At 43.7% G+C, this 12,317-nt stretch overlaps 1 protein-coding gene across 1 annotated transcript in view; it reads left to right on the forward strand.

The window, feature by feature from the left end:
• Positions 1 to 617: 617 nt before the first annotated feature.
• ppp1r9a (protein phosphatase 1, regulatory subunit 9A) overlaps positions 618 to 12,317 on the forward strand; it is a 45,806-nt gene continuing 34,106 nt past the window's right edge. The window contains exons 1-2 of the mRNA XM_031854232.1: positions 618 to 1,517; positions 2,838 to 4,377. Coding sequence (XP_031710092.1) covers positions 2,980 to 4,377 — 1,398 coding nt within the window. The 5' untranslated portion in view covers positions 618 to 1,517; positions 2,838 to 2,979. The remainder of the gene's footprint in view (positions 1,518 to 2,837; positions 4,378 to 12,317) is intronic.

The following is a 12,317-nucleotide window of genomic DNA, read 5'->3' on the forward strand; positions in this document are numbered from 1 at the left end:
ATCTTTTATATTCAAGATGCTGGTATTCACAATACATGTACTGTATTAAAAAGAGAACAAATATGCTGCTGTGAGTGAGTTCAGTACTGAAATGGTTACATAATAATGTAATTCACATATTTTGGCAGATTTTATGACTGCACACATTTATAAATGAGATTTACATGAGATTTGAGAGAGTGACAAATAAAGTCATAAATATGCATTTGTGCAGAATATGCACGTTTCAATCTGCTAAATTACATTTGAATTAATTAAGATTATCCTTTAAATTAAAATGTAATTTTTAAAATAAAGATTGTAATGTGTGCTTACAAAGTATGTATGTAAGCAACAATGCCATGTATTAGGTCGTATTGGCGTTTGTTAAGATAATCACACATTCGTACGTTGACAAAGCTTCTATTCAAGTTATTTATCACATGAATTCAGTCCCGTGCTTTAGGCCGTTTCTGTTGGCTCCCGTGTGACCCAGCCAGCTGCAATTGTTACCCTCTTATCCTCTTTATTGTAAGACTGTTAAAACATTAATGCAAACAGTGTAATTGGGGAGAGAGACTGCAAACGATAGCATTTTTGAGACACATTTAGTGTGTGTGTGTGTGTGTGTGTGTGTGTGTGTGATGGTCTTCAGTGGCCAGCTTTGATATTCAGGGACTTTCTTTTCATTACATGAGGCTACAATAAGTCTCCTTCAAACATGTCTCCCCCTCCAGACTGAATTAATGCTCAGTTGCATCTGTGCATAGATTGATGAGACAGAAGAAGGAGCACATGTTGTAAATCAGTTATCCTTATTTCTCTCAGCAGACTGACCTTTAATGAGTAACTGAGCAGTGAAATCAAACTTTAAATCAACTCCTTTAGGCCCCCTGGTGGTCCCCACACCACACTTTGAGACACCTTCATTTGAACAACCCACGGCACAAGCCGGAGTGGTCCTTGACTCCATCATCCCCACCCAAACCCCATCGATGAACAATAAGCAACGCGTGAAGTTACAGTCCCTGTGTGCTGGTATTTGTGCCAGACTGCAGCTCACTGAAACCCCCTCCGCGCAGCATATTATCGGACCAAACCATTGCCGCAGTTCAAGGTTTCGGCACCTGTCACATGAGGCTTTACATTTGCAAATCACCGGCTACCATTCCAGCTTAGCACGCTTGCTCTTCTACACTGCAGACGTGTATCGGACCTGCCCCTGCAAACGCGGCCACAGTGCAGCTCTCAGTGAGACGAGCTGCCAAATTGCACCGACTCCCCTATAGCGCGACTGGCAGCATCGCCCACTGCCTGCAATGGCGTTGAAGCGGCTCCAGTGTGTACAAACGCTTCTGTAGTGGCGATTCCGTCCCCGGACAATTTACGAGCGTGTGGGTGTGGGGGGTATGGGGGGTGGGGGGATAGAAATGTTTTTTTTACGCAATATTTTGCAACGAGAGCGTCTGTATTTCCCTGAGCCTTCTGGATTTCAGTTGATTTGCATCACGCGTCAAAACGAAGCCCGAGCCATAAATGTAAGTCTGACTCTTTTGTTTTTGTAACATTGAAGCAGCGTCGCTGTTGTTTGTGGTTAACAGTTAACTTAATCTTTTTTTTGGTGATCATAAAGGAAGGTCCGTCATTTATATTCCTGCCGATGCATACACCTGCACAGGAGGAATACATGTAGGTAAATAGATGTTTTATCAGTGTCAGGAGGGGGAAACCTGAGCTGTCATGTTGTGTGCGGCGGTGGGGCTGATGTGCGGCTCTGGCTGTTTATCTAATCCCACTGGCACAATGTTAAAGCCCTCGTTTTCATCTTTCATCTTTAACCTCTAACTTTATGTGTCTCTGTGCGATATATCCTCCGGGGCAGCATAGGATGTTGGTCAAGTTCAAACGGATGTTGTCTTTGCTCAAGGATTTCACATAGGTGTTGTCGTGGACCAGCAAGAGTCCAGCATGGTGAATAATGAATATTGAACCAGGGCATTTGGGTTTCAACCGCTGCTGCTGCTGCTGCATCCAATTCAGCACAACTGAGAATAATGGATTCTCTATGTCCCAGATGAATGTTTCTGTGTGTGTGTGTCATATTTCATCTTCCTCTTTGTGGAATGCATTTCCAAACAGGATTAAACAATAATGGTTGTATTTATGGAATATTAAACCATACTAGCCTGCTCCTCTGCTCTAACGCAGTACTGTGGGTAAAATGCAAGTCTTTCAGTGCCTGAAATCGTTAGTATTTTTTCTCTTTTGAATGATATCAACACATTTTTGGTGCATTCAACAGCATTTTCTCTGTAAAGGTTGCAAATGTCATGCAATGCTTTGTTTAGGGCTGGCATTTAGTGAGAACCAGCATAATGTCAGTGATGGTTGAGAGAGCTGTAGGATGTGGCAGCGCACAAGGGTCACAGCCTAGAAAACAGAGCGAGTGGGAGGGAGAAAAGAGAAGAAGAAAACATTAAAAATGATATTCCCTGCAGTACCAGTTTAAACATAAAGAGCTCAAACACCCATGTGTAAGTATTGATTTGAGAAGGTAAACGGTGCAGCAGTACTGAAAAAACAACATAATCAGAGTGTAATAGGCTCTCATAGTCCTCTTGTGCTATGGACTTGTATATCATAAATCAGCATCTTTAGCTCCCATGCTTCTGAACAGTGGTATTGATGGAAGGTAGAAATTATCTCTTTTCAAGCTTTGTAATCATAATTTAGATTATAAGAGCCGCTTTCAGTCTATGTGATGTTATTGTGTGCATATTTAAATAGTTATCTCTCTTGAGCTCACTAAATCATCCAAAATGTTTCTATCTTTATAACACCTCTTTTTGTCTCTGCAGGAATGAATGGGCCTAAAGGAACTATAACAACGGGTGGATCTGATAAGGCAGCGTTGCGGTAGGTCAAACTAGACTCCTCACGTCTACATTCTAATGAGGCCACGGCGATGCTGACATCCCCTCTGAATCTTAAGAAATCATCATGCTGAAGACGGAGGCCTCAGGGGAGAGGACCGGCCTCCGGAGTGCCTCCCCCCACCGTAACGCCTACCGGGCTGAGTTTCAGGCACTTAAGAAGGCCTTTGACCAGCCTCGGATAGATGGAGACTCCAGGCCCAAGGACCTACAACGTGTGAAACAGCCAAGGGGCCGCCAGTATGGCGGCCATGTCAGTCGCATTAAGGACATGTTCATGCAGATGGGCTCAGAAGGTGTGCCGGATAAGGCCACTGTTTGTGATGATTCCTCGCCTCAAAAGCTGGTCAAGCCCACCAACTTCATCAACAAGGCCGACGGATCAGTGATAAAACTCCAGCATTCCTTATCAGCTGACAGGGTTGGAGGTGCTGGGCCAAAGTTCTCTGAAACCAGGAAGCTGTTTGAGCAGCAGTCACGTGACCAGTCCCAATCCCCAGTCTTTCCATACGGACGTGATAAACGAGGTTCCCATGAGCACCTAGATGACTGGCGAGGTGCTAGGTCTAATCGAGGCAGCACAGACTCCTTGGACTCACTTTGCTCCAGAACAGAGGCGTCCTCGCCAACTGTCAGTCAACTGAGTGCTGTTTTTGAAAATACCGACAACCACAACCATGGCGCGCACCACAAAGGAGTCAGCAGACGGGCCCTCTACTCACCAGACGTGTGCCACCGTCCTGGAGGTGACGTCAGCGAAGATGATTCAAGACAGTCTCCAGTTCGTGGGAGCTACCAGAGCAGGACAGGTGGGAAGTGTCCCACATCCTCGTCTTCTGAGGACCTTCTGAGCGCCAGTCCCAGAACAGAGACTGGGACGGCGCTGAAACCAGTACCACAAGAGGAAGAAGCCCGAGACAAAGCAGACAAGGTTGAGCCCATGGGCAGAGATAGGCGGCGTCTTTCTGGTGTCACCACCAACGGAAGCCAGTTGAATGGTTCATGTGAAGAAGAGGAGAAACCTTCAGAAACAAGAAAACATATTGAGGATCTAGGGGTGTCCAAAGCTTCAAAACCTACAGATGATGCTGTGATTACCGACAACGCTTTTGAAGATGCAACCCCTGAGCCATTGCCGACCCCAACTACACCAGCTGGGGAAGGCCAGGGGGATGGGGATGGTTCAAGAGAAGACAAGTTCTCTGAGCCTCCCAAGGACCAGGCGGGAGAACCTGATGAGGAATACATTGGGAACGAGCGGGTGATTTTTAACGCGGACGGGGACGCCTGTTACCAGGGTTGGGGGGAGAGCTGCACAGATCCTGAGGATGACCTCTATGGAGACGATGAGGATATTGTCTACGACCCGGGCTCTGATCTGACAGAGATCCCTGGTCTGCCACACGAAAACAAAGAGGACGTCCCTCCAAAGAGGAAGATACGTTTCAGCACTGCCACCATCACAGTAAGTTGGGTACTGAACAAAACTGTTGTGGAAGGCTTAATTGTGTAAACAATCCAACATAAAAGGCTTTGTGCAGCTCTTATCAAAAGTAGGTTAAAACAACAGAAAGCTAATCTGGTATTCAGAGCTTTATATAGGCTTGTATCCATAGTTACTTTTGAACCACTCATTGCGGTTAGCTTTTTATAAAATATAATGATCTGACATCAGGAGTCTTTATCCTCATAAGACCTTCATAGTCATTTCACATTGTCGTCCTATAACACGGTCTGTGATGCGATAGATAAAATCTATTTTTAAAAAAAAGCTATTTTGTGATGCAGAGCGTGAGGGTCAAAGCATCGCCCTCTGGGAAATTGACATGTTTATGAGTAGAACATCTGTGCATCTGTGCATGTGTTAGTCATGCTGGTTCTGCACCCACACAGTTGTCACACATGATGCTGTGTTTGTTTTTCTCAAACATTTCCATCTGTCTTTTAAACGAGGGAGCCATAATTTAACGATTTTAATGAGGATATTTTGTGCATTTCAGTGGCAGAGTCTAAATTTGTCTGTCAAATTCTGTATAATGTACAGAATATAGCCAACATAGTGTTTATGTGTGTTACGAGTAGCTAACCTTGTTTTGTCCGTTATGCTCAGTGATATCAGCAGATTTATGGCAAGAGATTAGCTGCGTTTTTACCATCCATCCCACATAGATTTCCCACAGTAATTAATACACCACAATAAGGTTTCACTTCTGAAAAAAAGTCTTTGTTTCTGATGAAATACATCCACAACGCCCAGTTCCCACAGAGATTCATTTTCCTGGTAACTTCTTATTTTAATTAATAGAAATAGAAGTACCATAGTATTTGTTGCACCATCTGCCATAAATTATTTTGATACTATTTTCTGTGCTAAATTGGACACAATGCAGCCAGTGTTTGTGGATTTGGGAAGATAGATTTGGAAGATTATGGGAAATATTTTTCAGTCTTATCCTTAAGCATTAGCATCAATAAGCTTAACGTTTGCAATAGTAAACAACATACTTAACTTTTTTTATCCTATGTCTTTAATTTGTCAGTGAAATTTATTTTTATTCATGAGATTTTCAAACTTTTGACATGCAAGCAATGTGCATGTGTGTGTGTGTGTGTGTGTGTGTGTGTGTGTGTGTAGACATGCAAAATGGTGATTGAGAGAGTAAGATTTATGTATGAGAGATTTGGAGCAAACACAAACGTTCCACAAGTTGAGGATCAATCCTATAAACATGCTGTAACAAACCAGAACAATTAGCCCACTTATTCTGAGGAGAATACGTGATGTTGCCTCACTAATTACCCTGCGCTGTCTCTGCAGTATGTCCTTCTGTGTCTTTCTCTTCTCCTCCTCCTCAGGACTCAATACACACATGTGCATGAACACACACACAATCGTAAGCACATATTTTAACTAAGGATATTCGTTGTTACATTATATAACATAGCATCATATGTCACAATGTCACACAAATCAAAAATACAAAATCTGCTTTTGATCATTTGAAAAATGTTCTGTTCATCATACAGTGAAAGTGAGCACAACAAGGCTTGTCCCATTTAGGTCGAACAGGCGGGGAATATGCTCCTCTGTTGTTGTCTGTCGTTTCAAGCCTTCGCTTTTCTATGAAAAGGACAGACGCTCGTTCATCATATGGAATATTCAAGAGAGGCACTGCCCCCCACATGCACATGCACAATTAGACATGCACCCCTCCCACTTCTTCATCACACGCCCCCCTTCTCTCAGCACATGAGGGACAAACAGGGTTCTGTCTTTTGTTCGTCTATACAGTGAAAGAGACAAAGCTGTTGTCTCAGCCCTCGGCCCTGCACGAGTCCAGCTTGACCCCAGTGGGAGGAGACGGCAGAGAAGACCGAGAAAAAAAAACTGCCTTGTTATAATCTAATGCTCAACGTTCTCTCCCCTTCATGTAATATTTCTTATAGTCCTGCCCCTTGAAGCGGATAAATAATTTCAACATTCCAGCTTTGAAAGCTTAATTAATTTTAGAAATCATCATGGCAGCCACAGGGAGAAGATGACACACAACTAGCTTTGGCATCCTTTTTGTTAACATGCACACTGACTTCTGTTTGAGAAGACGATTCTCTGATCCAGATTCTCAAAGAAGCCTGTTGTTGTGTTGACTTCACTAGTGTTGAGTTTATATATCTATTTTTTTTGCCATGTTAGCAGCTTGGTTCCGTAGATGGGGTGGTATGGTCGTCCACCACTTTGGTCCAGCATGAAATATCTCTAAAAACATTGGATTGTCTGTACAATCTTGGTCCTCAGAGGATGAATCCTGCTGACTGCTGAGCCTCTGACTTTCCATCTAGCGCCACCATGGGTTGACAGTTTTTGGCTTTAAAGAAGGTGTTTTTACAACTATTGGATGGATTCCCATGATAGTTTGTTCAGACAGTTATTGTGCCCTCTGACTTTTCCTCTAGCGCCACCAGCAGGTCAGAGTTTTTACTTACACTGTGAAATATCGCTACGTACTACGTAACAAAATGGCCCTACTTCTCACGTGATTCATTACCTCAGTAAACGTTGTAAACATGAGTTTATGGTCTAAATCGCTAGTTTCAAGTCTTTTTCAATACACCATGATGGTCTTTTAGTAAATTGTGGTCACATTTAGAGTAAAGACCATAAAGCAGGGTATGTTTTAGGGCGCGGCTACCTTATGATTGACAGGTTATTACTACAGCGCTGTCCAGCCTCGGTGTTGTCTGTATATTTGTCTTAGAATATTAAGCCTTGCATAGTGTGTTCTCAGTTCATGAAAGTTAATAATAACTTTTTGTATGCCTAAAAATGTCTTATTCAGCGTTCACCAAGAATGCGACAGCCAAAAACCAGTCAAATTGGGTAATGAACAACCTGCAAAACTAATGATATTCCCATCAACGTCAGTTGTACTTTGTGTTTGTGCTAATTAGCAAGTGTTAGCATGCTAACACGCTATTCTATGATGGTGCATGTGCTTAACATTATGCTTTACAATAATGTTACTGTGAGCATGTGCTATTGCTTTGCCTATATTACTTGTACACCCTCACAGAGGCTGTAAACTCTTGTTAATACAAGTTTTTCTTTTTTACTAATAATTACTTCCACATCCTTTCACTCAGCTGTAACATCCGGACTGACCCAGTGGGAAGTGACTGCTTTGAGCTGCCCGAGGCAAAGGCAGCCAGCTCTCCTGAAGGCACTGACCTACAGAGCAGAATCCGATCTCCTGTTCATTCAAGCAACCGGTTTTATCGTTGACATTAGAACCTCTAGTTTGCTTGTTCAGTCTGAGGCATATAGACTCATGTATTGAGGTAGATTCAGCCTTCTATCGCACCTTTGATGTCATGTTGTCAAAGTATGTTCGGTGTAGCTGATATGACATTGAGAATACATTGTTTGATCCGAAGGTATGGCACACATCTCAGCCAGCCTTCACTTGCCCTGTGTGGTTCTCTCACGGTTTAAAAAAATTCAGCCTTGATCGCAAACAAATCCCAAAAGCTTTTAACCATCTCTCACTTGTTGCAGATTTCTTTGCCAGCAGTGTGTTGTCTTCCTCTCTTTGTTGAACCGCACCCTGGGAGTTTGACAGAAGACGTCTTCTCCCTCTGCATGCAGTCTGCTGTGTCAGTCTCCTCTTGTTTTCCTCTCTCACCCTCTACGTGAGCGGCATTTAGATCGTCTTTTTAATGATACTTTCTGTGCCCGTAGAGCAGCTGCGTTTACATCACTCGAGACGCCGTGATTTCTTAATGGAATTAAGCAGCTGTGATGAGCGGAGCACCAGCTCACAGGCCACCGTAATCAGCCCCTTCACTCCTCACGCTGTATCAACGAGACTGACGTTTTGTCCATCAGATTCTGCTGCTGCACCGCTGTGGAATGCTGAGTACCATGGATCTGAGCTCAGAGCCATAATCGATATGATAGATCTGTGTCGCTCGTCTTCTCCGTGGCAGTGATTTTGGAGCCGCGAGACATCATTTTGCATGTCTTTTACTCAATGTTTTTACGGGTGTGTTGTTCTGTGACAGGGATGGTTGTGTTCATCCTCTTTCTAAGATGTATATAAACATCTATGTCTTGTAAATACTGCTGTTGTTGGAGATTCAGTTCTGGTATTTAAAGGGATGTGAGGTCAACACAGCGGAATATGAGGTCACTTAGATGACTCATTTGCCTCAGACCAGGGGCGGGAACCAGAGCAGTATCCAGGCCCCCCCCAGGAGTCTGATTGGCCGCCCCTACCAGAGTCAGAAGTCGAGAGGCTTGTTCGTATCATGGATATCTTACTGCACAGGCCCGCTGGATACAGGACCGGAGCCTCTGTATGAAGTGATTAACATTTATTGTTGGAAAGTCAAATGAACATAAATACACAAAACAAAACTACGCAGAGATGCAAAATGACAGCAAAGTCTGTCAGTCTGGGTGTCTTTTACATGTCTGTGTCCGCGGGCATATAATCTCTCCATGGCTATAGGCTATATGGAGTAGCAGCTATTTATTGATCTTATTTCATATTAGAATATATAAAGTCGTTTACTTGGTATTCATTATTATACAGAATAAACAATGTAACTATTAATAATGCACAGTGAATTACAGCTATAGTTGCTTTACTGTGCCCTCAGTCTGGCTAAACTTTCTAAACCCGCTACTGCCTCAGACTGGTATCCGTTTGCTGTATGCGGGTTTGCAACTCAGGCTACAATACGTCAAAGCAATTCAGAGACTCATCTTGTACTTGTACTGGAGCATGAAAGAACATAGAGACAAAGTTGCTGATGCTTAAAAACAGAAAATGCCAACCAGCACCCCCCTTGCCAGACGGTTTTGGACATTTGGGAGCTCATTTGACTGCCCTTAATACAGTACATGGCAGAGCCTCCACACTGTACATGTTTAAATCCAACGTACATGCATCAACAGAAAAACATATGTGGTTCTAACATCATCCTTCTCTGGAGCATTAACCGGTCTTATGCTTCACAAGCTCAGATGAGATGGCTTCTAGCCAGGGACATTCTGACCGTGTTTTTGATGGAAAGATTACTCTACTTAAGGGCAGTCTGTCTTTCTGGATGATCGTATGTATGTGAAACAGCATTGACATGGATGTTGGCAATGTCAGTTGTAAATAGTATTTAAGGCCTGCAGCAGCATTGCTACAGCTTAGCCACCTTCAATATAGTCTCGTGTTGCAGTGGATGTCTTTTCAGCTAAAAATCCATTATGCAGACATATAAGACTGTTCCAGTCATTCTCAATACAGAACAACTCATAACGCTGATTGACTGCACCTAAGAGGTATTGATATATTATTTTATGATATGTTATTTGCTACATTCTTTAGCATCGTCTCCCTTCTTCCCTGGATTCTGGTGTTTTCCCTCTGCGGGATGAGTGAAGCTGGCTGTCAGCCCTACTAATTATGCAATCTGTGGCTGGGTTTAATAGGAGAGAGCAGGGGTATTTTTGGGAGAGAGTTCCAACACTGGTACAGCAGCGATATAACAGCTGACATTTTGGTAAGAAAAGCAAAAAACAGCAGCTGAGCTCAGTCAGGTATTTTGGTGGAACAACTAGACTTCTTACAGATCGTGTAGTAGTGGAAAAACTTGTGTGGTGACTCTATATGTAATGTGCTAAAAGGCAGCATAAACAATCCAGCACTATTCGCAGGTACCATAGATTAAAATTCAGCCCATAAATGTGTTATTGCGTTGTAGTCCAGCTATATATGGAAAAGCCCATTTTTGTGACTCCAAGGATTTTTTTCTTCCTCTTATCTCTGACAGGTACAACTACTCCAAGCTCGGGTGTTGGATATGTGCGTATTTGTGCGGGCATGTAGCTTAGTCACTCCATTATTAATACAGTTTTTTTTTTGTTTGCTTGTTTCGGTGCCACCCAATCCTCCCTTAGGGATGCATTTTTAACGATCCGGGAAAGGCGAGACGAGCCTTGCGGTTTTTAAGGCTGGTCAGTTGCCTTACAGTGGACTGAGTCATAGACCGCCATCCAACCCAATTCAATCTGGTCCCCTGCTAATGATATCATCAGCGTGCTGCCATTTTTTTATTGAGGTAAAAAACGGCACAGAACAGAGTGTCTCGGTGACACAATGTTCTCAGTGTTTGCTAAGCCGGTGCTGAGGACGGTTCAGCCTGCTGCACTGTCGCCATGTCCTTGTTTGTAGTGAGTCAGGAACATGATTAAGGCAAACGGTCTGGATTCAAACTTATTGAAATGCTGAAATATCGACTGCTTTCTGTCCTGAAATCTGTGCCACAAGCAGAATTATTCCAGATCACACAGAGCGGTTATTATGATGTGTGGTCCCAAACTCTGCCAAGTCATTGTTGCATAATGAAGTCCATAGCGTAGATAGTGGGCAGTAGAGCAGCAGTACTGTAACAAGCAACATGTTGTTGTTGTTGTGTTTTCTCTAATCCAGGTCCCACTCACTGTATATGACCAAGACCTGAAATAAAGCAGGACATTGTCTACTCTGCATCCATTCACTAGTTGTTTACTACGCTCTGCCCCTGTTTGAAACTGGCCCCTTGCTCTCTCTCCCTCTCTCTCCCTCTCTCTGTGTCTCTCGTCCTGTAGTTGGCCAGTGGCTTGGTTTGCTGGTGGGAGTCATGGCACCCAGTGGTATTGTGCCATAAACAGCGGACTGAAGTGCATTTTTGAGCTGAAAAAAAACTTTAAAGCTACCCGGAAATTAAATCTTCATTACATTTTGAAAAATACTAGCAGTATATTTCTCTCAAAGATCTCCACTAGTGTGAGCAGTACGTGTGTCTACTCTGTATGCAGAAGGCACTTCGGTTAAAAAAAGAAATGCTGACTAAGATTTTGGCATTCCCCGACATGTCAAAAGTCAGTGTCACTTCCTCAGACGAGGGGTGATGTATGTCAAGATGACGGAAAGGTTGGCCTTCAATTGACTGTAAAAATCTGGACGCTCTCACTTATCTTTCTACAGAACGGGTTACTGAGTATTTCTGTTTGTCTCTCTCTTTTCTCACTCTCACTTCATCCCATCTGCACCTCCTCTTTTTATCTGTCAGTCTCTCTCGGCCTGCTCTCTCAAGACATAAATTCATTTCCATCATCAGCAACTGCCTCGTCCTTCAGCATCCAGACACTTTCTTCAGCACCTGTCAGCTCTCCGGCAGGGTGTTGTGTGTGTACGTGTGTGTGTGTGTGTGTGTGTGTGTGTGTGTGTGTGTGTGTGGGTGGGTGGGTGGCCACGGGTAGAAGTAATGGAATGCAAATGTGCTGAGCTGTCACTGCACAGCAGACTGTGTGTGTCTGTGTCTGTGTGTGTGTGTGTGTGTGTGTGTGTGTGTGTGTGTGTGTGTGTGTGTGTGTGTGTGTGTGTGAGACTGAGTGTGCCAGGTTGTAGTTAATCCACTGCAGGGTTTGCTGGGCTCGCGCCACAGTAGTAGGAACATTTCTCCTGGGCTTTCTAGCCTCTTATTGCCCTGGGCAGCGTCCACTGTCTGGAAGGCGCATGCGACGGCACTGGCACCGACACACCAATGGCCCGGTTTAATACCATCAGAGGCGGTTGGCTGGGCATTGGCACCATGCTGTGACATCTTAGGCAGGGACTCAAACAACCCTGGAGCAAATTACCCCAAGCCTCACTCGCTCCTCAGCTTTTCTTTTTTTTTCCATTTTATTTTCTTTATTCCTTTCTTGCTGGCTGTTTCACTCTTCAATAGCCTTACTGCCCGCTGCTCTAACCCATGAATCATATGAGTCACTCAGTTTCTCTCTCTGTTGATATTGCGTCCCATCCTCTTTAACTCGATTCTTCCTGTTCATTTACTACTCATCCATTTCCTCATCATCGTAAAGCC

This window comes from Anarrhichthys ocellatus, unplaced genomic scaffold (assembly GCF_004355925.1).
Source record: "Anarrhichthys ocellatus isolate YVR2014 unplaced genomic scaffold, GSC_Weel_1.0 scaffold14, whole genome shotgun sequence".
NCBI classification, from domain to species: domain Eukaryota; kingdom Metazoa; phylum Chordata; class Actinopteri; order Perciformes; family Anarhichadidae; genus Anarrhichthys; species Anarrhichthys ocellatus.